This window comes from Chiloscyllium punctatum, chromosome 11 (genome assembly GCF_047496795.1).
Source record: "Chiloscyllium punctatum isolate Juve2018m chromosome 11, sChiPun1.3, whole genome shotgun sequence".
NCBI lineage: Eukaryota > Metazoa > Chordata > Chondrichthyes > Orectolobiformes > Hemiscylliidae > Chiloscyllium > Chiloscyllium punctatum.
This window is the reverse complement of record NC_092749.1, coordinates 21,595,503-21,617,388: the sequence shown is the minus strand read 5'-3', so window position 1 is coordinate 21,617,388 and position 21,886 is coordinate 21,595,503. Positions and strand designations below refer to the sequence as shown.

The 21,886-nt window shown below is 40.1% G+C and overlaps 1 protein-coding gene across 1 annotated transcript in view; it reads right to left on the bottom strand.

Annotated features, from left to right (window-relative positions):
- adss2 (adenylosuccinate synthase 2) overlaps positions 1 to 21,886 on the bottom strand; it is an 81,340-nt gene that overhangs the window by 42,889 nt on the left and 16,565 nt on the right. The window contains exon 2 of the mRNA XM_072580459.1: positions 4,084 to 4,186. Within this exon, the coding sequence (XP_072436560.1) occupies positions 4,084 to 4,186 (103 nt within the window). The remainder of the gene's footprint in view (positions 1 to 4,083; positions 4,187 to 21,886) is intronic.

Sequence of the window (21,886 nt, the reverse complement as noted above, 5' to 3'; positions counted from 1 at the left end):
GTTAAAAAAACTTGGTGTGAATAATGCTGCTGAATGCAGAAACCATGTTCAATTCGAATGGCAATGTTGGCTGGAGTTCCCTTGAGGGTGAGCTTTACTAATAATTGTGGAGAAGCAGAAAATATTTATCATAGACAGCAAGTCGTCATAATTTCTTAGAATAACCCACTAGTCAGATTTCTTAATTGGGCTTTCTAGAAACAGCCCATGGTTGACAATGAAATTTGGTACAATTGCTCTCCCAATACTTTGATTCTATTTGCCTATCATTAGTGGAATTGTTCCACTTATTGTAAATTAATGAAGAACTTGGAACTGAAACTTGAATTTTCAAGTAAGAGTAATAATGAAACTCAAATGGTTCTTCACTACCAAGCTCAGACTAGTAGTGGCTTGTTTAACCTATTTTTCTGGTGCTGGCCTTTAAATAGTGGAAAAATGCAGTAATAAAATACAAACATACACAAACTGCAGTAAGGAACTATGCTGTTCACTGTCTTCACAGTCACTGGGTCAAAATCCTGGAACTAACAGCACCAGGGATATCCCTACACTCCAAGAACTGCAGTGGTTCAAGAAGGCAGCTCACTATTACTTTCTTCAGGACAATGAGGGGTGAGCAATAAATGTTGGCCTAGCCATCATCACCTACAATCCATTGACAAGCAACAAGTTATTTTCCCACTATCCATTATTTTGCTCTTCAGCCTTCGCTTCAGGTGTTAAGACTGCAATCCAAGCACCATTGCCATTAGAATTCTAAATTGATTTAAAAAGTACTAAGATACAGATGGCCATGAGTCACCAAATTACGTTGTCATAATCAAGTAGTTGAACACATAATCAATCATCATAATCAATCAAATAATTATTTACTCCCAACATATATCACATGTAATGTTTCGGTCTCTGACGTAATTGGTTAGCACATTCCGCTGGTAACCAAATGTTGGTGGCTCTAGATCATCCACAAGCAAAGACCTTTTTTTTGTTAGGCTTTTGTGGTGCAGTGTGTCACTACCTCTTGGCCAGGAGACCTGACTTCAAATACCACTTGCTCTAAAGGTATGTTGTAATATGTCTTAACAGGTTGGTTAAAAATCTCTCTCTCACCTGAAATTAGGAACCACGCTAAATATATAAACAGCCTTTCTTTGCATTAAAATATCGACTGAAGATCTTTAACAAAGGAATTGCTATCTTGCAGTAACACAGAACAGCTCACTGAACTCAAACACATGTAGCTAACGCACTATCAGATTAATGAGACTATCAACATACACAATATAGATTATAGACCATATTGTGTACAGCTTCAATACACAGTCCTTTAACATGAAGGGCAGTATGCATTTTCACTTGAATTTAAGGAAAAAAAATTCTGTTTAGCATAACAATCAATTGATTTTTATTAAAACCATCTGTGGTACAATTAAATGCTTTATCCTTCCAATCTATGGAGAGTTTATGGTGAGCAAAGCATTGTTGGCTGGACATTTGTCATTGCAGAAACAGCATGTCAGGAACAATTTTCAATGATCAATTACTGAGTGCGACATATGTGCATTGGCCCAAATGTCATTAATCCTACAGTGCATACTTAAACCCAGTGGTAACATAGAAGTTTGTTTACATAACTTAGAAAATGCTGGTCAAAGGACCTGTCTGCAGATATTTATTTGAGTTGAAATAAGCAGCAATATAATCTGATTTTCTAAAATATTAACTTCTACAGTTTTAACAATATCATTTTTTTAAACAAGGAAGGAATAAATCATGTGGGCTTTACAGAATTCTATAGGGCAGGAGGTAGCCATTTAGTTCATTGTGCCTATAAGGAGGCTCTGGAAAAACAAACAACTCTAATTAAACTTGTTAGTTGTTCTGGTCGGTAATGTTGAAGACCTTTTCTTTCTCATTTATAGATCTTAAACTGCTGCCAGGTTTGCTGACTCCATTCCACCCCAGTGTCCAATGGAGAGTACAACTAGCTGATAATTTTATGAAATGATGCAGGTAGGTCTGTATAGCTCCACATTCTACATTGCAGCTTTGCAATGTCCATGCCCAATGTCCCCCGACTGCCTCAGTTCTACAAACATTTTCCACCTTCTATTTCTGTGTCATTTCAGGCAATTAGTTATACAGCGTTAACATTCCCTCATACAAATTTACAAATACAAGCAGCAAGCAAGAAAGGATCAAGACAAAAGATGGAAAATTATAGGCCAATTAGCCTAACCTTGGTTGTCGGTAAAATTCTAGAGTCCATCATTAAGGATGAGGTTTCTAAATTCTTAGAAGAGCAGAGTCTGATTAGAACAAGTCAACATGGATTTAGTAAGGGGAGGTCATGCCTGACAAACCTGTTGGAATTCTTTGAAAAGGTGACAAGTAGGTTAGACCAGGGAAACCCAGTGGATGTGGTCTATCTAGACTTCCAAAAGGCCTTTGATAAGGTGCCACATGGGAGGCTGCTGAGCAAGGTGAGGGCCCATGGTGTTCGAGGTGAGCTACTGGGATGGATTGAGTATTAGCTGTCTGACAGAAAGCAGAGAGTTGGGATAAAAGGTTCTTTTTCGGAATTGCAGCCGGTGACGAGCGGTGTCCCGCAGGGTTCAGTGTTGGGGCCACAGCTGTTCGCATTATATATTAATGATCTGGATGAAGGGACTGGGGGCATTCTAGCGAAGTTTGCAGATGATACGAAGTTAGGTGGACAGGCAGGTAGTACTGAGGAAGTGGGGAGGCTACAGAAGGATCTAGACAGGTTGGGAGAGTGGTCCAGGAAATGGCTGATGGAATTCAACGTGAACAAATGCGAGGTCTTGCACTTTGGCAAAAAGAATAAAAGCATAGACTACTTTCTAAACGGTGAGAAAATTCGTAAAGCCAAAGTACAAAGGGATCTGGGAGTGCTCGTCGAGGATTCTCTAAAGGTCAACGTGCAGGTTGAATCCATGATTAAGAAAGCGAATGCGATGTTGTCACTTATCTCAAGAGGGTTGGAATATAAAAGCACCGTTGTGCTACTGAGACTTTATAAAGCTCTGGTTAGGCCCCATTTGGAGTACTGTGTCCAGTTTTGGTCCCCACACCTCAGGAAGGACATACTGGCACTGGAACGTGTCCAGCGGAGATTCACACGGATGATCCCTGGAATGGTTGGTCTAACATACGAGGAACAGCTGAGGAGCCTGGGATTGTATTCATTGGAGTTTAGAAGATTAAGGGGAGACTTAATAGAGACGTACAAGATAATACATGGCTTGGAAAGGGTGGACACTAGGAAATTGTTTCTGTTAGTTGAGGAGACTAGGACCCGTGGACACAGCCTTAAAATTAGAGGGGGCCAATTCAGAACAGAAATGCGGAGACATTTCTTCAGCCAGAGAGTGGTGGGCCTGTGGAATTCATTGCCGCAGAGTGCAGTGGAGGCCGGGACGCTAAATGTCTTCAAGGCAGAGATTGATAATTCCTCGAGACAACAAAAATCTAAGGGCTACGGGGAGAATGTGGGTAAGTGGAGTTGAAATGCCCATCAGCCATGATTGAATGGCAGAGTGGGCTTGATGGGCAGAATGGCCTTACTTCCACTCCTATGTCTTATGGTCTAATAATTCCAGGTATGAGATCAGAAGTCCACACCATGACTTTGCATTCATGGAGCACACTCGCAATTTAAATACAACATTATACTGGTGTTTTACACTAAGTGGGGGGGGGGGGGGCTGAGATAAACAGAGGAAGTGTGACTCAGCTAGATTTCTAGTAGATAGTTATGAAGCAACCCACAATACATATCAGGGGATCGAAGGGTGAGGAGTTTCAACTGATGACCAAAGAACCAATGAGTTAACATTATAAAAGCAGTAGAAAATGTAACTAACAGAACTGAGGCTTTTAGTGACAGAGCAATTCTGCAGCAGGTCACAACAACAAAGTTTAATCTATACTTGACACTAGTATTTGCACACCCAATTGTTCAATCGTGCCTCTAAGCTCACAGGTGCTTCTTAACTGATCCAGAATAATTAAGCAGTTCACATTTATGGTCTTGACAAAATACATCTGACAACTTACCAATGAAGGCAATCACATTGGGGTTGATGATTCCACTGGGTAAAAGGTGAAAGTCATATTCAACTGAATCGACGACGACAGTGTGGCCAGCATTGTTTCCTCCCTATGTGTGACAGAAAAAGATTTAATGGAACATGTCTATTTGTTCAAATGCATGTGTTTTTCTGGATAAAAGAGGCACAGTTCAAAAATTTAACATGTCTCAATTCTCTTCTTGAATCACAAAGTTTCCTTCATGAAATAGAGCAGCCTAGCAGACTGCTACGATGGGAGATATTTATTTGAGGTAATGGGATTCTATTCTGCGCAACCACAGGATGTGAGTGATTATAATAAGGTAAGCTAGGTGGACCTCAGAATACAAGCTCCCTAATGGGACCAGATTAACAGCCCCAATTAGGGAGCCCTGGCTGACAGATATAAACAGGAGTGTACTGAACAAAATAAACTGGAATATCAGAGGTTTTGTTCACTCTGATGAAGCTGGATCAGTGTCAAGGACTTTTCAGATGTAAATGAAGGGTGACTTGATGACAGGATACCAGCCTCTGTGCAGTGATGTCAGTAGTGATGAGAGAAAAGCATGCTCTTGAAGAAATTCATTTGTCGTGGTCTTTGAGTTGGGTTAGGCATTTCTGGCATCATGCAGTTATTTGGAAAATTTGACTTGTTCAACCTTGCTGTCGAAGACTAGGCCCAGTTAATGGAAAGAATGCTTTTTCTCTCCCCAGGAAAATGACAATGAGTAATTCCCCTGACAGCTTGTGGACCCAGAGCATTTTCCATTATTAGGAGCCTAACTTTCCCTGAGGCACCAGATACTGAAACCTTTCAAGAGTTGATGCATTTAGTTAAGGAATATTACTATCCCGGGCCGCCTCTTAATTCTGAGACACTAGCGGTCTTACTCCAAAATATCAGAACTCAGGAATCCATATTGGGATTTTTGACTAGGTTACCATAACTGGCAGAGCCAGTTTAACCCTTAATGAGATGCTGAGACACTGTTTGGTATGAGGGATTAATGATGCAACCATGCAAAAACATCTAATAGCTGAAGCCCAACTAGATTTCAAACAGGCACCAAAACTGGTTTATCATTGAAAAATACGATAATTGGAGCATATGAATTGTAGGGTATTCCGATTGAAATGGACGTCCCAAATGATCTTTGGGAACACCACTTCAGCAAGCCATTGTAGTTGCTGCCAGTATACGGACTCGAAACAGCAAAAGAATGCCACGAGACCTAAACGGAGTAAGGGAACTCATAGGCCAATTTCCAGGAGAGTGCACACCCTGGAAAGCCCAGCTGCATCGGTTTTGGAAGTTAAATTGCTTAGCAAAATCCAAATCTGAACCAATCAAAATAAATGACTAAGTTAAATTGTCATCCATTTCGAATGCAGCTCAATACTAGCGTGCATTTCAATGATCGCTGAACTAGTCTTGAACAAATTTCAGTCACCGCTTAAGTTTGCACAAGACCTTGGGCTAGACTGAGAACCTATGCCAGGGAACCTTTACAGAGTAAGGGTACAATTTCAATTATGGTCTCTTCTGAGAAGTAGCTGGTTCAGTTACCACTGACTATAGTAAAAGGCTCGGGCCTACGTTTGTTGGGACAAAATTGGTTGAGAAAGATTCACATAGGTTGTGAGATTAGAAAATGGCTGCACAAGTTAAGTCCTAACTAAATACGTAGGGGTTTCTCTGGAAGTTCTAGGGACTATCAAAAGGAGTCAAGGCCACAATGCAAGATGACCAGGAAGAAATTCCACAATTCTCCAAGTCCTGCCCAGTGCTTTCACCTTACATGCAAAGGTAGAGGCAGAAATCAGAAAACTGGAAAGCGAAAGAATCATCAAACCAGTATGGTTTACAGAATTGGCAGCACTGGTCGTACCGATTTTACCAATTTGTGAAGCCTGAAGGGTTGCTATGCCTTTGTGGGGATTTTAAACAAACAGTAAACTGCTTTTAGCGGGTGGATAAATACCCAATCCCTCACATAGAGGATTTACACGCAAAGCTGGCAGGGGGGGGCTGTCTTTCACGAAGCTACACATCAGCTAAGCATATTGCAATTGTAGTTACATGAGGATGTCCAGAAGCATGCTCCAATTAATAGCCATAAGGGTTTGTACCAATATACAAGTGCATCATTTGAGGTATTGTCAGCCTGTGCAATTCTCTAGCGAACGATGAGTACATTTTACAAGGTCTACCCCAATTCGCTATTTATCTAGATAATGTGCTAACAACAGGGAACACCAATAAGGAGCACTTAAAGAACTTGGACATAGTCCTTTGACATTTCTCCCAGGCAGGCTTAAACCTTAGAAGAGAAAAATGTGTGTTCCAGGCACCCCAAATGACCTACTTGGGCAAAGAAATGGCAAGACTTGATTATACCTATTGAAAGATAAAGTGAGAGCAATCAAAGTGTCTCAGCTCCCACATCTGTAGCAGAGCTTAGGTCTTTTCTTGGGCTGGTGAATTATTACAGAAAGTTCATGGATAACCTGGACTCCATCCTGACACCTCTGCATCAACTCTTAAAAGGTCAGCCTCGAAAATAGTTGCATAGCCATGCCATAGCTTTCAGGGAAGTGAAGAAACAGCTAAGGTGTTGGTAAGTCTTATGATCTCAAGCAGCATCTGGTATTAACATGCGATGCCTCCCCGTACAGCATCACAGTAATATTAGCTCATCGGTGGCCCGGGGAGAGGAATGAAAAATAGCATGTGCGTTCAGGACTTTGGCTAATGCAGAGTGTATATACAAGCAGAGAAGGAAAGTTTGTTGGTCATATTTGGAGTCAGGAAATTCCACCAACACCCTTACAGACATAATTTGTCATAATGTTGTGGTGAAACGGCACCAGGTGCACCAACTCCAAACACAAGACTCCACAAAGCAAGAGAGTGAGTTTACTTCATGTAACAAAGTTTGGTGTAGGTACCACAGGAACAATCCTGCATGGGTGAGAGGCATGGTTGACACAAGGTCAGGTCCAGTTATGTATGAAGTTGGGCTAGGTGCAACAGTCCTGAACAAGCACATGGACCATACGAAAGCTGCAAAGAGTGTGGGAGCACAACGTGCCTAGCTCCTTGACTGCCTTTCCAACTGTTCTGGAACTAGTGGGTTCTCTGTCAATCAGAGAAGGGAACGCTGAATTGGAGGAGGACACTGCAGATATGGTCATCTCTTCCCCCTAAAGAGGAGAATGAATTTCTTTCGAGATACTCCAGGCATAAGATGCGAGCTCCTGTGCATCCACCTGTATCAGAGATAGAGTTGAAGGAACAGGACATTGTGCTAAAATGCTCCAGGAGGAGCTACAAAATAAACAATGGTCTATGTCCTTGGACTCAGAGAGGTAAGGATATAGTGATTGGAGTTGTTAATCTGGTCCAATCAGAACTCCCTGGCTGACATATAAACAACAGTAAAAACAATAACTGCAGATGCTGGAAACCAGATTCTGGATTAGTGGTGCTGGAAGAGCACAGCAGTTCAGGCAGCATCCAAGTGTCAGAGGTTCTGTTCACTCAGAGCAACGTCTGAAGAAATGGGATCAGTGTCAGGGACTCTCCACATGCAAATAAAGGGGGGTTTGGTGACAGGATACTGGCCTTTATGGAGTTGTTTCAGATATGAACTCAAACTCACTAATACCTCCAATTGGTAAGTCAAAGATGTAGGTCAGCCATAGAGAACATATGGCCCTGTTACATGATTCAAAACAATATGCATTGATTTAACACCTCTACTTAGTATAATGTCCCAAGGTCAGTCTTAACAGCACTGCACAATAAAACTTGGCACCACACTTTAAAGACATTCAGGCAGATGACCAAAAGTCTCAAAGACGCTAGCTTTTAGCAGTATCTTAAAATAGAAAGGGTTACAGATGCTTAAACAAGGTTATTCAGAGTTCAAGAGCTAGACAGGTAGATTGATTAAAATATACAAGGTGCATGATGTCATGATTGCAAGCGTACAGTGACCTCTGGTCGCTACCTTTGAGCCGGAAGGCCCATATTCAAGTCCCGTCTGTTCTAGAGGTGTGTCTGACATGTCTGGCCAGACTGATTAAAAATATCTAGTGAACCCTAAGGCTGTAATTTGTAGGGAAAGGGTGACGCCTTAGGGGGAATTTAAAAAACAAGGCTGACAACTTTGAAACTGAGATGCTGTTGGACCAGAACATATGGAGGGAGAAAACAGGTGAAAAGGGACTTGGTGAAAAACACCACCACAAATAATCTCAGCATTCTGAAGTGACTCAGGGGTATTCCCTTGGATTAAGTAAATATATGGGGTTCCTGCCACTGAATCTCTGTGAAAATGGACACATAGGTGAGGGTCTGCTAGATAAGTCTTGGGCTCACTACATAGCCACAGTTAAAGTCTGCAAACACTAATGTTTCAGCTCACACAGCAAGCAATTCAGCAACTGTAGATCCACCTTCAGTTCTAAACAACATACTAAAAAAAACTGTGTACGCTGAAGATCTGAAATGAAAACAAAAATTGCTGGTAAAACCCAGCAGGTCTAGCAGCATCTGTGCAGAGAAAGCAGTGTTAATGTTTCAGGTCCAGTAACTCATTGACTCAAAGTTAACTCTGCACCCTCAGTACTAAATAGCATTTAGTAAAATTGCAGAATAGAAGGGGACAAAACCTGGTTGAATACTAAATTCTAATTTCAGCAGTTGAGTTAAAAGTTTTTTAAAAATCAGTATGTTGTGTTATTAGTTACTTTTACAGTCACCAGAACATTACTGAACCATCTAAGCAGATGATGGAGTGCTGGCATGCCCTGGGGATTTGGGCTCAAATCCTACCACTGCACGAGATGGAATTTAAATTCAAATAATATTTCAATTAATAAAATAGAATTAAAGATCACATTTGGTTCATTACATACTAAATCCAGCAATCTTAACAGATTTGGCTTCATGCAACACCTAACTTAACTTGCCTTTCAGTTCAATTAGGGATGGAAAACAATGCCTTGCCATTAATGCCCACATCCCATGAAAGAAAGAAACACTGGTGTGTAACGTATACAATGTAGTGTATATTATCTTATCTCCCCAGTACTTCAGTAAAAGTGAAAAGTGGATTCTCTTCATTTGCTTTGGACTGGTGGAAAATATCCATCAGTACAATCATAGAGTGTCCTTCAAAACTACTAACTGCGAGAGAACATGTTGAACTATAACTATTTTAAACTGGAGGCAATGCTGACATTTACAGCCTGTTAGCAGTGCTAGGATCAATTTGAGGTGATGAATTCAGAGCATGAAATGTATTGCACACAGCATTGGCTGCTGAGGTTCTCGCCCTCTCTCCTCCCCCTGACCTCCCCGATATACTGGATAAGGCTAGTCACAACATCACTGAACATTTTACACAGTCATGCTCCAAGTCAGAATTATCTGGCACTGAAAAACAGGGACTACTCCAGCACCGTAGTGATACAGATAAGAATAAGTCAACTACAGATCAACACTCGTTCAGTAATGTGCAATACAGATAAGCAACAAATCCACCGCTCAACACTTTTTGAACAGACAAGGTCAGTGTATGAACTTGGCATCTAACTGCCCTGTATGCTGCCAGCAATCACAATATTATAAACCCCAATTTCCCTTTCTCTACTTGGATGAAAGGATATTTCAGAGCATGTAATAGTAACACTCCATTAAAAAAACAAATCTGTCGATTGTGGATCATATGAATCAAGACCAACTGCACTTGATCATATGGGGATGGGACTTCAAATATTACAACAATTGTTTTCATCATTTGTGGAAGAATGGCAGGTCTGGTATCACAAAACTAATTCTTGCACGCATTGATTAGGCTCAAGTATCAGCTCATGACATCAGACAAGGTAAGCTGTCAGCAAGAGGTGACAAAAAATGGCCTAAGTTTCTCAACAAACCAAGACAGGATCAGAAAGAAATGGGAGATTTTGTAGACGGAGGTATGTGGTGTGGTGTGCAGGCAGTGGAGGTATCATTAGCGATTCATCCTAGCTAGTTACCAATTTGAATTCAGTGTGTCCTGGGAAAGCATTTGCTGCCTAGAGTCAAAGGATGAAGAGATGTCACCAGAATTTCATAAAGCTCAAATGGTCATTATGTGAAATATCTGCATTATGTCCACTTGAACTGCAAAGTGCAGAGGGGTATAGTTGGTTAAGAGATTAAACCCATGCTATTTTGGGTCCTAAGCTGGAAGGAGGACAATGTAATCATCGTCCAATCAATATGCCAGAAAGACTGATTATTTATGTCTTCTAAGAAAACTGGCTGCTGGCAGTACGGTGTGTGTGGTGTCAACAGATTTTTAAAAACACTAGAGGCATAAGATACAACCATAAGACCATATGCAGTCTGCTCTGCCATTTGATCATGGCTGATACATTTCTCAACATTAAGCACAGCAGCTCAAGCCAGGTTTGTATTGCGACAGCTTGGTGTCAATACAGTAAGGATGTCCAATGACAACATTGGAACTGCAAAAACTTCCTGAGGAGCAGTTTTCTTAATTAAGGTGCTTTACAACAATCCATATGTCAAATAGACCTAATCACAAAAAGCTGGGGTACAAATGTTTTAGATTATCTTCACTTGTAAATGATGAGGGACGAGAAGTCACTAACATGGGAATATATGCTTGAAGGGCATCACACCTGAAGCAAATTAGCATGATGCTCATTCCAGAATATGGAATTGGAGGTGTAAGACTGAGCAAGTCAATAAACATTCCTGATAAGGGTGCGTGCACCTTAAATTTCAATCTCTCCAACCGACTTGAAATCTACTAACAAAATAAGCTTACCATAGATGATATTTATTTGATTGGAATTTCTATCTGCTTATTTTCCAAAGTGCTTTGTATCAACAACTTGCATTTGTGCATAGGGTTAAAATTATAGCAACATAGAAAATGCCCCAAGGTGCATATGGAAAAAATGGTCACCAAGTCAAATGAGGAGCAATATTATGAGTTTACGCAAAAGCTTGGTGAAAAAGGTGGGTTTTAAAATGGAGGAAGACTGGAAAGGTTGAGAGACACAAAAGTTGCAGAACAGAGTTAAAAAATTTATAAAGAACTGTGGATGCCAGAAATCTGAAATAAAGTGTTGGAGAAACTCACTGGACTCAAAACATTAACGTTTATTCTCTAATGATGCTGCCAGACCTGCTGAGTTTCTTCATCATGCTTTGTTTCAGAGTTCCAACATTGGTAAGCCAAGTGGCAGTTAAAAATATTCAGAATGAAAGTAATTTAATTCTTAAGTATCAAGGATAACTTTAATGTGTTCCTGCAAAAGCTTAGATTTCAACAATTATAAGAAACCAAATGTTGAAACACTCAGCAGGTAAGGGCAGCATCTGTGTAGAAAAGATCAACATTAGTGTTTTAGGTTTCACTAAAACAAAGAGGTTAGAAATGTAATATGCTGTGTGTAAATGAATAACCCGTGAAGGGTGATTAAAAGGAGAAGGGATGGAAATGCAAGAGGAGCAAGAGGAGGAAGATTTGTGATAGGCTAATTGGCAGGAGAGTTTAAATGGCAAAAAGTTTAATTGTGCACAGCCAAAGGAAGCAGTATTGGACAAATGAAGAAACGTGATACTTCCAGAGAAACGGCAAATAACAGGAAAGCTGTGGTCCAAATGCAAAATGGTGGTAAGAATGCAACAAGGGGAGGGGGAAGAAAACATCTAGTAAAAGATATGAAATAAAATATGGGCAAGACGTTATGACTTAAAACTGTTGAACTTAATACCACCTCTCCATTTTATTAATTTCAGAAGTTTAAAAAGTGTCAAGATGAAAAAGAAGGTGGAGTTTGTCAAGCCTGCATTGAGCTTCACTGGAACACTGCAGGAGCCCAAGGACAGAACAGTTAAAGTGGGAGGGAGATGGAGAACTAAATTGACAATAGCTGGACATTTGGAAGAATGATAGAAAGGTTTCAAAAGGTGGTCTTCCAGCTTGCATTTGGTCTCCTCAACATGGAGACTACATCAGAAGCAACAAATATTGCAAGTGCAAATAAGTGAAAGTAAATCCCTCTTTCCTGGAAGAAGTGCATAGGGCCTTAGACTGGGAAAAGGGAGGAGGGAAAAGATTAAGTGCTGCATCTCCTGTGTTCATGTGCACGCTGATTGTTTCAAAATTCTAGCGTCATCAGTATTTTGCTTTCGTTTCAGATTTTCTCAGCTAGATTACTTCAGTTAGAAGACCTTGTCTGTCTCAAGTGCACTGCCACCACTTTGAAAACTGAAACTTATAATTTAAGTAGGTTGTTAAGATTAATAGTGGCTATTAATATCCTGGCAGAAAATAGCAAGCATATTAATGCATTAATATTTTACATGTTGAATGTAATATATAGAATACAAGACTCATTCACGTAGAAAACATACACATGGAGTTAAACAACCAGCATTTTTGGACCAGAGAACAAATACTCAACAGTTGCTTATATCAAAGTCAACAAAACATGAGCAGCAATACACCAAGGCACATGTTGATCAGTTATTAAAATATTGTAAATATATTCACAAGCTTTTAAAAATGAAATACATAGTTATGTATCAAAATGACTGAGGCTTGGCTGATGGTACAAAGATTCAAACCTTGGAAAATGCACCTTAAACATTACCAATGTGCTTTAATAGTAAACGAGATATCTAGGATATTTTGGATTATGCATGTGCAGAAGTACTAATGGAAAGAACACATTCTTTCACCCTTTGGCAGATAACTACTTTATTTTGTTGAAAGTTAACAGGTTTCTGAATAATTTGGTTAATGGTGTACATGTATACTCATTAATTCTACAGTCAGTTAATTTGAAGTCATGGACATAAAGATAACAGTGTAACCCCATTATATACAAAGTGAGGCATTCTGTCATTGCTACAGTTTCTCTTTTACAGAGGCAAGGGGTTTTAAGGGAACAATCATATATAATGACAGTTTGCAGAAATATCTTGAAACCAAAGCATAGCGTGGTGTTGAAGCTATTAAACACTAAATTGTAGAGACTGTCAAAGTCAACTTTAGCAATAGCAAGTCTTTTAAACTATTTATCACAGAAATCTAATCTTACACAAGCTAAGGATCCTCTTAAATTGTTACTAAGTTTAGATACATATGAACATCGCTCCATTTTTGTTACTTTGCCAATATTAACCTTAAAGGAAAACGCACAACTGATACACATTTAAAACGTATCAGTGCATCTTTGTCTCTTTCTGTACACATGTTAAGACCATAATAAAAAAACAGCAGGTTGTTCAGCCCCTCAAGCTCACTCCGCCATTCAATGGGATCAGGGCTAATCCAACTTCCCTCAAATCCATTTTCCTGCATTTTCCCCTTGATTCCCCTACTGACCAAGAATCTAAGGAGAAAGTGAGGACTGCTGATACTGGAAATCAGAGTTGAGGGTGTGGTGCTGGAAAAGCACAGCAGGTCAGGCAACATCCGAGGAGCAGGAGAATCGACGTTTCAGGCATAAGCCCTTCATCAGGAATGAGGTTTGTGGGTCAGGGCTGAGATAAATGGGACGGGGTGGGATTTGGGGAAAAGGTAGCTGAGAAGCAATAGGTGGATTAAGGTGAGGGAGAAGGTGATAGGTCAGGAGCACTACCAGAGATATATTTCCCTCCCCACCCCGAAAAGACCATTGCCTCTGTGACTCCCTGGTCAGGTCCACACCCACTCCCAGCCCACACCCCACTCCTGGCACCTTTCCCTGACACTGCAGGAAATGCAAAACCACTCCCCTCACCACTGTCCAAGGGATCCTTCCACAATCATCAAAAATTTACCTGTACCTCTACCAATGTCATCTACTGCATCTGTTGCACCCAGTGTGGTCTCCTCTACATCAGGGAGACAGGATGCCTTCTTGTGGATCGTTTCAGAGAACATCTCTGGGATACACCGCTCAGTGGCTGAACACTTAAACTCCCCCTTCCACTCAGTCAAGTACATGCAGGTGTTGGGCCTCCTCCACCGCCAAACCTGTTACCAACTGACGCCTGGAGGAAGAACGCCTTATATTCCGCCTTGGGACCCTGCAACGACACGGGATAAATGTGGATTTGAACAGCTTCATTTCCCCTCCCCCCACATTATACCAGTCCCAAGCCTCCAACTCAGCACCGCCCTCTGGACCTGTCCATCACCCCACCCCCAATCTGTCACCTTCTCCCTCACCTTCATCCACCTATCGCTTTCTCAGCTACCTTTCCCCAAACCCTACCCCTTCCCATTTATCTCTCAGCCCTGACCCACAAGCCTCATTCCTGATGGAGTGCTTATGCCTGAAACATCAATTCTCCTGCTCCTCAGATGCTGACTTGCTGTGCTGATCAAAAATCTAACTCATCATTAAATATACACAAGGACTATCTCTACTACTTTCTGTGGCAATGAGTTCCAAAGACTCAACCCACAAAAGAAATTCCTCCTCATCTCAAGTTTAAATTAGCACCCCTTTATTTTGAGATGATGTTCTCTGGTCCTAGACTCTCCCATGAAGAGAAACATACTCTCAGCATCTATCCTGTGAAGGCTCTGAAGAATCAGGTTTCATTGAACATTTTTCTAAACACGAGTAGGATCCCAATCTATTTAGCCTTTGTTCATAAGAGAATCCCTCCATACCAGGGGTAATCCTAATGTACCTTCTCTGATCTGCCTCCAATGAAATGATCTTTCTTTAACTAAGGGAACCAAAACTGGTCACAGTACTCCATAAGTGGTCTCATTACTAAGCCTAAAGTTAGACCCAGAATCTCAGAATTCACAGAATTATGATGGTTCAGGAGGCCATTCAGCCAATCATGTCTGTACCAACCCATTATCTTGCAAGCTCTATTATTAGTACCAATTTCCTGTATTTTCTCCATATCCCTGCTCATTGTTACTATCGAAGTAACCATCCAAAGCTCTCTTGAATGTCACAATTACAGCTGGCTGGTAGTAGTTTAAACTGAGGCTCACCGTGCCTCAGGCAAGGGGTGACTGTGAGAAGTAGAATCCTTCATGGCAACTTCAGCAAGTGCAGAAATTGAACCCATGCTATTGGTGTCACTGTACATTGCAAAACAGCTATCAAGCCAACTTGAGCTAACCAAGTGACAGCATACCCTAACAACTGTGTGAAAACATTTTTTCCTCTCATCACGCTTACTTCACTTTAACATCACCTTAAATCTATGCCTTCTCATTACTGTTTCTTTTACAAACAGCTTCACCCTATCGATTTTGTCAAGCCTACATATGATTTTGAAAAATTCAAAGAGATCTCTTCTCAGCCTTCTGTCCAAGGTGGACAGTCCCAACATTTTCAATTTATCTTCATAAAGGAAGCCTCTCATATGTGGAACCATTCTAGTAATTTGCTTCTGCAATTTGTGCAGCCCAAATTGAATCTAATTAGTTCTTTTGTAGAAACACTTTTGTGATCTTTGTACAGAATAAGTCAAACAAAAAAATGGGGAAGAGAAAAATAATAAGGATTATGCAATGGCATGGACAACCTGAGATACTATTCCACAGTAGCTGTTTGATGTTAAGAACAAAGCAGTCATGTTACTGCAGTTTGGCAATAAACATGTTTTGTGCTTCTGTTCTAAAAGGTTATTAAAGACTCTTGTGGCACCACCTTGTCTGATGAACTGCAGGTAGTTAAAGGATCAGCAAATACATATACAATACCATGACCGTTGAACTATTTAACAATTCTAATCTTTAAAGTGAAACAAAGCAATGTTATGGTGCCACAAGTTTAATGTATCCCGCAACAGAACTTTATAAGATTGGAATATAATCAGGCCACATTGTAACAATCAGTTTTGCTGGCTCATCGTGTCTGTAACTATGCCATTGCCCTGACCTCTTCCTTTGTAGCTGTCTTAGAGAGCAACCCAGGGCATGGTAGCCATGTTGTTGTATGAAGTGTACAAACTATTTTGACCATCTGAACTGTTTCAGGGTGTCAAATGGAACACAGAAGGAAATAAAGGGAGGGGAAAATCCAAACATCTCCACCCAGACCAAAAATTACATCAGTTTCAATAGAAGCTCAGCTTGTGACGATAGTAACTTGGAAAGAATGCACAAGCACAATGACTAATATCTGATTCAAAGTAGATGCCAAATGTATGAATAGACACAAAAGTGAATTGACCAACAGCACGAATAGCTTATATGGGCAGAAAGAGAAGCAAATTCAGAGCTTGCACTTCCTAACTGAGTCAAAGTTCTCAGAGATGAAGGCTATTTTTATGCTTTCTTCTGTCAAAGAGCACACTTTATCCACTCTCCTAAAGACTGCTGTGCTTAAGGCAAATCAAATCTTTTGAAGAGAGACAGTAAAGCAGAAGATATAAAGATAGCACCAATTTTCCTTAAATACAAAAGATGAAGTACATGACAGCATAGGAGGACATTTGATCTTTCAGAGTTATCCAATTAGTTCTCTTTCTCCATTGGCCTATAATGATTTCCCTTCAAGTACTTCCATCACCATTTCAAGAAGTGCACTCCATATAACAACTTGCTGCTCAAAAGTACTACTTCAGTGATACTGCCCTGCAGCATCTTTCCACTAAGGACATTATTCCATTCTCCCAGTTTCTCGGACTCTGTTACATCTGTCTGATGACACAACTTTCCATTCAAGAGCTTTTCATGAGAATTTCCCCCACCAGGATTGACAAGGCCCTCTGCCACATGTTCCATTTCACCCTCTTTTGCTCTCTCCATTTCCCCGAACCATCATTGGGTTCCTCTTATAGAGTCATAGAGATGTATAGCATGGAAACAGACCCTTCAGTCTAACCCACCAGCCTCCATTTTCAACAATTCATCTTCCTCCATTTTCACATGCTGCTACCACCAAACACACCTTTCCCTTCCTTGTCAGCTTTTCAATGGGATCATTCACCCTGATACCCTGTTCCATTTCTTAGTTAGATCACCCTCTTCCCTTGGCACCTTTCCTCAAGTACAAGATGCAGCACTTGCCCATTTACCTCCTCTCTGCACTCTGTAGCAGGTCTCAAAAATTCGAGTTAAATATCACTTCTTCCACTTGAATATATTGTGCTCAGGGTGTGACCTACTTTATGTTGAGATGACCAAATGCAAACTGGGTGTTTGCTTTGGAGAATACTTCTGGACAGTTCTTAAACCTGAACTTCCAAACATCTTTCAATTTAATTCCCCAACTGCCTCCCACTCTGACCTTTATATTCTGGTATACCTTCATGTTCTAATGAAGCTCAATGCAAACCAAAGCAGCAGCACCTTTCAACTAGCACTTTATAGTCTTCTGGACTCAATGACTGAATTCATGAATTTTAGATCATTACCTCTACCCTATTTTGCTTCCTTTTTCTTTGCTTTCAGATGGCAGCCATTGCTATTAATACCCCCTCTACACATCTTTTGCATCTGTACTATCCCTCTAACCACTCTATCTAGTCTTGCACCAGGAATTCTTAGTTGAATATTTCCAGTTGTCCACCATATCACATATCTACATTTGTTGATCTTCCCATCCTACCCTAACTTATTACTCAAAACCGACTATATTGCTAATGTTGCCAGCTCTGATGTAAAGTCACAAACATGATACAGTAATTGTTTCTCTCTCAGACCTGAGTATTTCAGACATTTTCTGCTTTACAGGTTTCATACGTCCACAGCACTTTGCTTTTGTATGCCTTTGATGACTTTCAATTGAGCATTTCTCTGGCTAAATATAGGGGGGGTGTGGAGAGAGTGGAATGGTGATGGTGGTGGGTGTTTAAAGAGAGAAAATAGACAGATAAGGGTAATGGCATTTACTCTTGGAAGTCATAGGAAGCATCACATTATACACGAAGAAGTATTGGAATATAAATGATTCCTAAAATAACACAAACTGTCATAGCAGTAAATCAGATCCTGTTTGCTAATCCACAAATATTCAGGACATTTGAAGCAGCAAACCAACTAAACAAACACAGCTGAATGGAAACTCTTGACAAAGAGCTCCTGTCGAGCCACAATCCTCCTTCAAATGGTTATTTCTCTATTTTACTGTCGCATACCACTGAAGTCCAAATAAAGGCTGATATTCAGCCACGGAGAAGCACCTTCAGTCAGCTCACTGATGAGTTACACCTTCAAATGAACAGCTTGTTCAATTGGCCCACATGATAGACGCCTGAAACTACAATAACTTGCAGTCCTGTAGCATCTTTTATTAATCAGGGAATTAATCTAATCTTAGGATGGTTGGTATTTTCAAATGCATCGCAGGTTTTCTTTTCCAGAAGTGACAACTGCGAACCAATTATTCGTTGCTTACTCGAGCAACTAAAATTTTCACTGAGTGGAAACCCTGGACTTTAGGGAAATCTATTACTGTACCACCTAATTTCTTGAACCCTTATCCAAAGATGTGTCATGAACAGCACAGACCAAACACCAGACTGTCGAATCCGATGCTTAAAACTGTGTTTAGTCAATGTAAATCCAGCTCCAAGACAGCACACCCACTGGATGACTGTAAAAAGAAAATGAAAACAATACCGCCCCTGTGCTTTGCAAAGAGGATTTAAAATATGTAAACTATTAATTCAATTTGACAATTGCTCCCTTGCCAAAACAAACTGAAATCAGAATGCATCTTTTATGTAGCTAAAATTTGATAGAAGTCCAAGATCCGTTTGTTCAAATTACTGGGTAATTGAGCAACCAATGAATGTGCAAGATGTATTTTCCAGCACATACTGTTAAACAAAAGCTCCCAATATGGTTCCCAAAACAAAATTCAACTGAAGGACGACACATTATGTATGGGGTGATCACATGCTTTCAGAGATGGAGAAAAAAATAATGTTGCAGAAGGAATTCCACAGCATATGGAAATTCAAGGCATGGCAGCTTATGGTGAGGTGAAAGAAGGTATTTCGTATTCATGGTTAGCGACAAAGGGATGGAGGAATATATGGTTGGATTAGGTTACTGAGATAGGGAGGAGCAAGATTACGAGGATGATTTAATGACAAGGTCATCAGAGACAGACAATAAATAGCAAGGAAAGAGATGTTGAGCAAGTAGGATTTGGCACAGGATAAAATCTGACAGCAATATTTCGTATGAGCCAAGTTTTCAGAGAATTGTAGACAGGCCAAAAAAGTTCTGGATTAGTTAAGTGGAAGGTAACAAAGGTATGGATGGAGTGGTTCAGCTTCAGATGGCTGAAGCAGATGTAAGGTAATGTTACAACTACAGGCATATTATATTACAGGCACCTTGGGTTTAAAGTTGAATGGATCTCTTGGAGACGACAACAATCTGATTTCACCAGAGATAGAATGGTAAGGGGATGGAATCAATAACAAGCAAATGAAATTTATGACAGAAGACAAAGACAATGGCTTCCATCTTCCAATGTACAACTTAAAAGAAACAGCAGTTCATCGATTACTGAATGCTGAGCAGGTCCTGTAACCTAACAATACTGGGATGGTGGGGGTAGGAGGGGAGAAATAGTGCTGGATGACGGTCAGTGCACATGTGGTAGATTGCAACCTGCAGACATTGTCACTAAAAAGCAATAAGTAGATGAGCAAGAGGAAGTCACCAAGGTTAAATCGTTGAATAGTCCATTGGGAAATAGATCAGGAGTGGAAAGAGAAATCATTCTTGGAGACATATCCTCAAACACCTCTGTTGGTAGTATCAATGTCATTACTGCAGAGATAGCAAAGCAAGGACAATGCATGCTGGTCATAACTACAAAGAGACATCAAAGTGATTTTTAATTAGGTCAGGAGTATAATGCAAAGAGACAAGGCAAACTAATTTTAGAATAAAACAAAACACACTTGTAAAACATGGCCTGATGAAAAAAAAGTCAGTAGCATTCAACAATAAAGCTCTTTTGGGTTTGTGGTATGGAGAGAAGAGAAAGTCCTATGATACATATTCTGTAAAGCCTATCATTTACATTTAGTACAGATGAAGTTGCTGTTGATGGAGATTAACTCATTTCCATGCAGCATGGAATAGTAAAAACGTGCATACCCTTTTCAGCTAATGAAAGAAATTCAAGTCCCTTTCACTGCACAGCAGCAATCTCACCAATGGCGACAACATTATTTGATTGCAGGGAGAAGCCAAGTTGGATTGGATGAATTCAAAATCACATCTCAAAATGTTTTGGCTGGGAAGGGAGAACAATCCGAACTGCTGTACAAGATTGTCCTTATTGCATTTATTAATAATAGAATGTATTGCAAAGGAAATTAAAACCATCCTCTTGTAAATAAATCCTAAAAGCAGCTCCTTTGTGAAGAGCATTGGGCATTTATTACAGGGTGGAACCACTTTGGAATATCTTCACTCACGCAAAATCATGTGAGAGATGTTAATAGGTTCAGCTTCTTTCAAATGGAAATACACTTTAAGAAACATAAAATCATAATTTAATCTGATAACTTGAGATTTCTGTATGTCTTTTATATCAGAACCCAGCCCAATTTAACCTGTATCACGCACTCATAAGAGCATCAGTAACAGGTAAAACGTGGCCTCGACAGCCCCAGTTCTTTACAGATCCATCTCATACTACATTTAGAATACCAGCAGATTGGCACCAATTGGGGTCTTGTTTCAAATTGCTATAAACCCAACGCGAAAGTGCAGCATGACTTGTTTAAGTAGGTGGAGGGTGACTCCAATTGCACAACATGAAACAGTACCACACAGTAAGAGGCCAAGTGCCACTGATTCCATGACAGCTCTTTAAAAGAGCAATTCAGCCAGTTCCACTTCCCCTTACTCTTGCCTGTGTATTCAAGCAAAATGTTTTCGAAGTTTTTAGTTAATTTCCATTTGAAAGCTACTTCTGAATCCATTTCAACCGTACTATAACCAGGGCATTTCACATCTTTGTCATTCACTCATAAAAAAGTTTTTCCTTATGTTATTTCAACTTTCTCTCAATCACCTTGAGTTTTACATTTTCTTTTGTGTGATTAAGGGCATGATCCTTAAAAAGAGGGCCAGGAAGCAAGAACCAGCAGCAACTAGCAATCTAGCCTAGACTGACATGGATCCAAGTTTGACAAGTTAGTAGTTTTTCACCTTGTGTTCACTGAAAAAGGCAACATTTGCATGCAGGGTTGTGGCAACTGAAAACTGAAGTCTATCCCTATATATAACGAATGGACGCAATGTGCCTCGAGTCAACAACTTAACTTTACGTCACAGGGTTTGGTGGATTTAGCACAGAACAGGCAGATTGCATTTAGAGCATAACCTATAAACCATCAATTTAGAAGCAAATTGTTCCTTTCTTTTTTAAAGCAATACAGTAACTTTCACAGGCAGATTAAACTGTCCCCAACATGACAAGTCATTTAAGTTTTAGATACATTGCAGTCTCTTCAAAAACTGGGCCATTTGACACAATCTTTGAAAGACTGTATTCCTCACAGAGGTCAGTCTTGATCCAGCTCTACAGTAGATCAGTCAGAATTTAAAGAAGTGATCACTAATGTCTTCTTCAGCTGTGATAAATTTAAGATCTTTGACTTTCAAATACATAAATGAAGTATCTTCAACTTTTGAATAATAACTCATTCCTTGCATGTCAATAATACTTTGATAAGGCATAATCTTATTGTACAATACTGCACAGGAACAGCCTTCAAACCAAGACTGTGCCAATCCCTAATCCTCATTTAG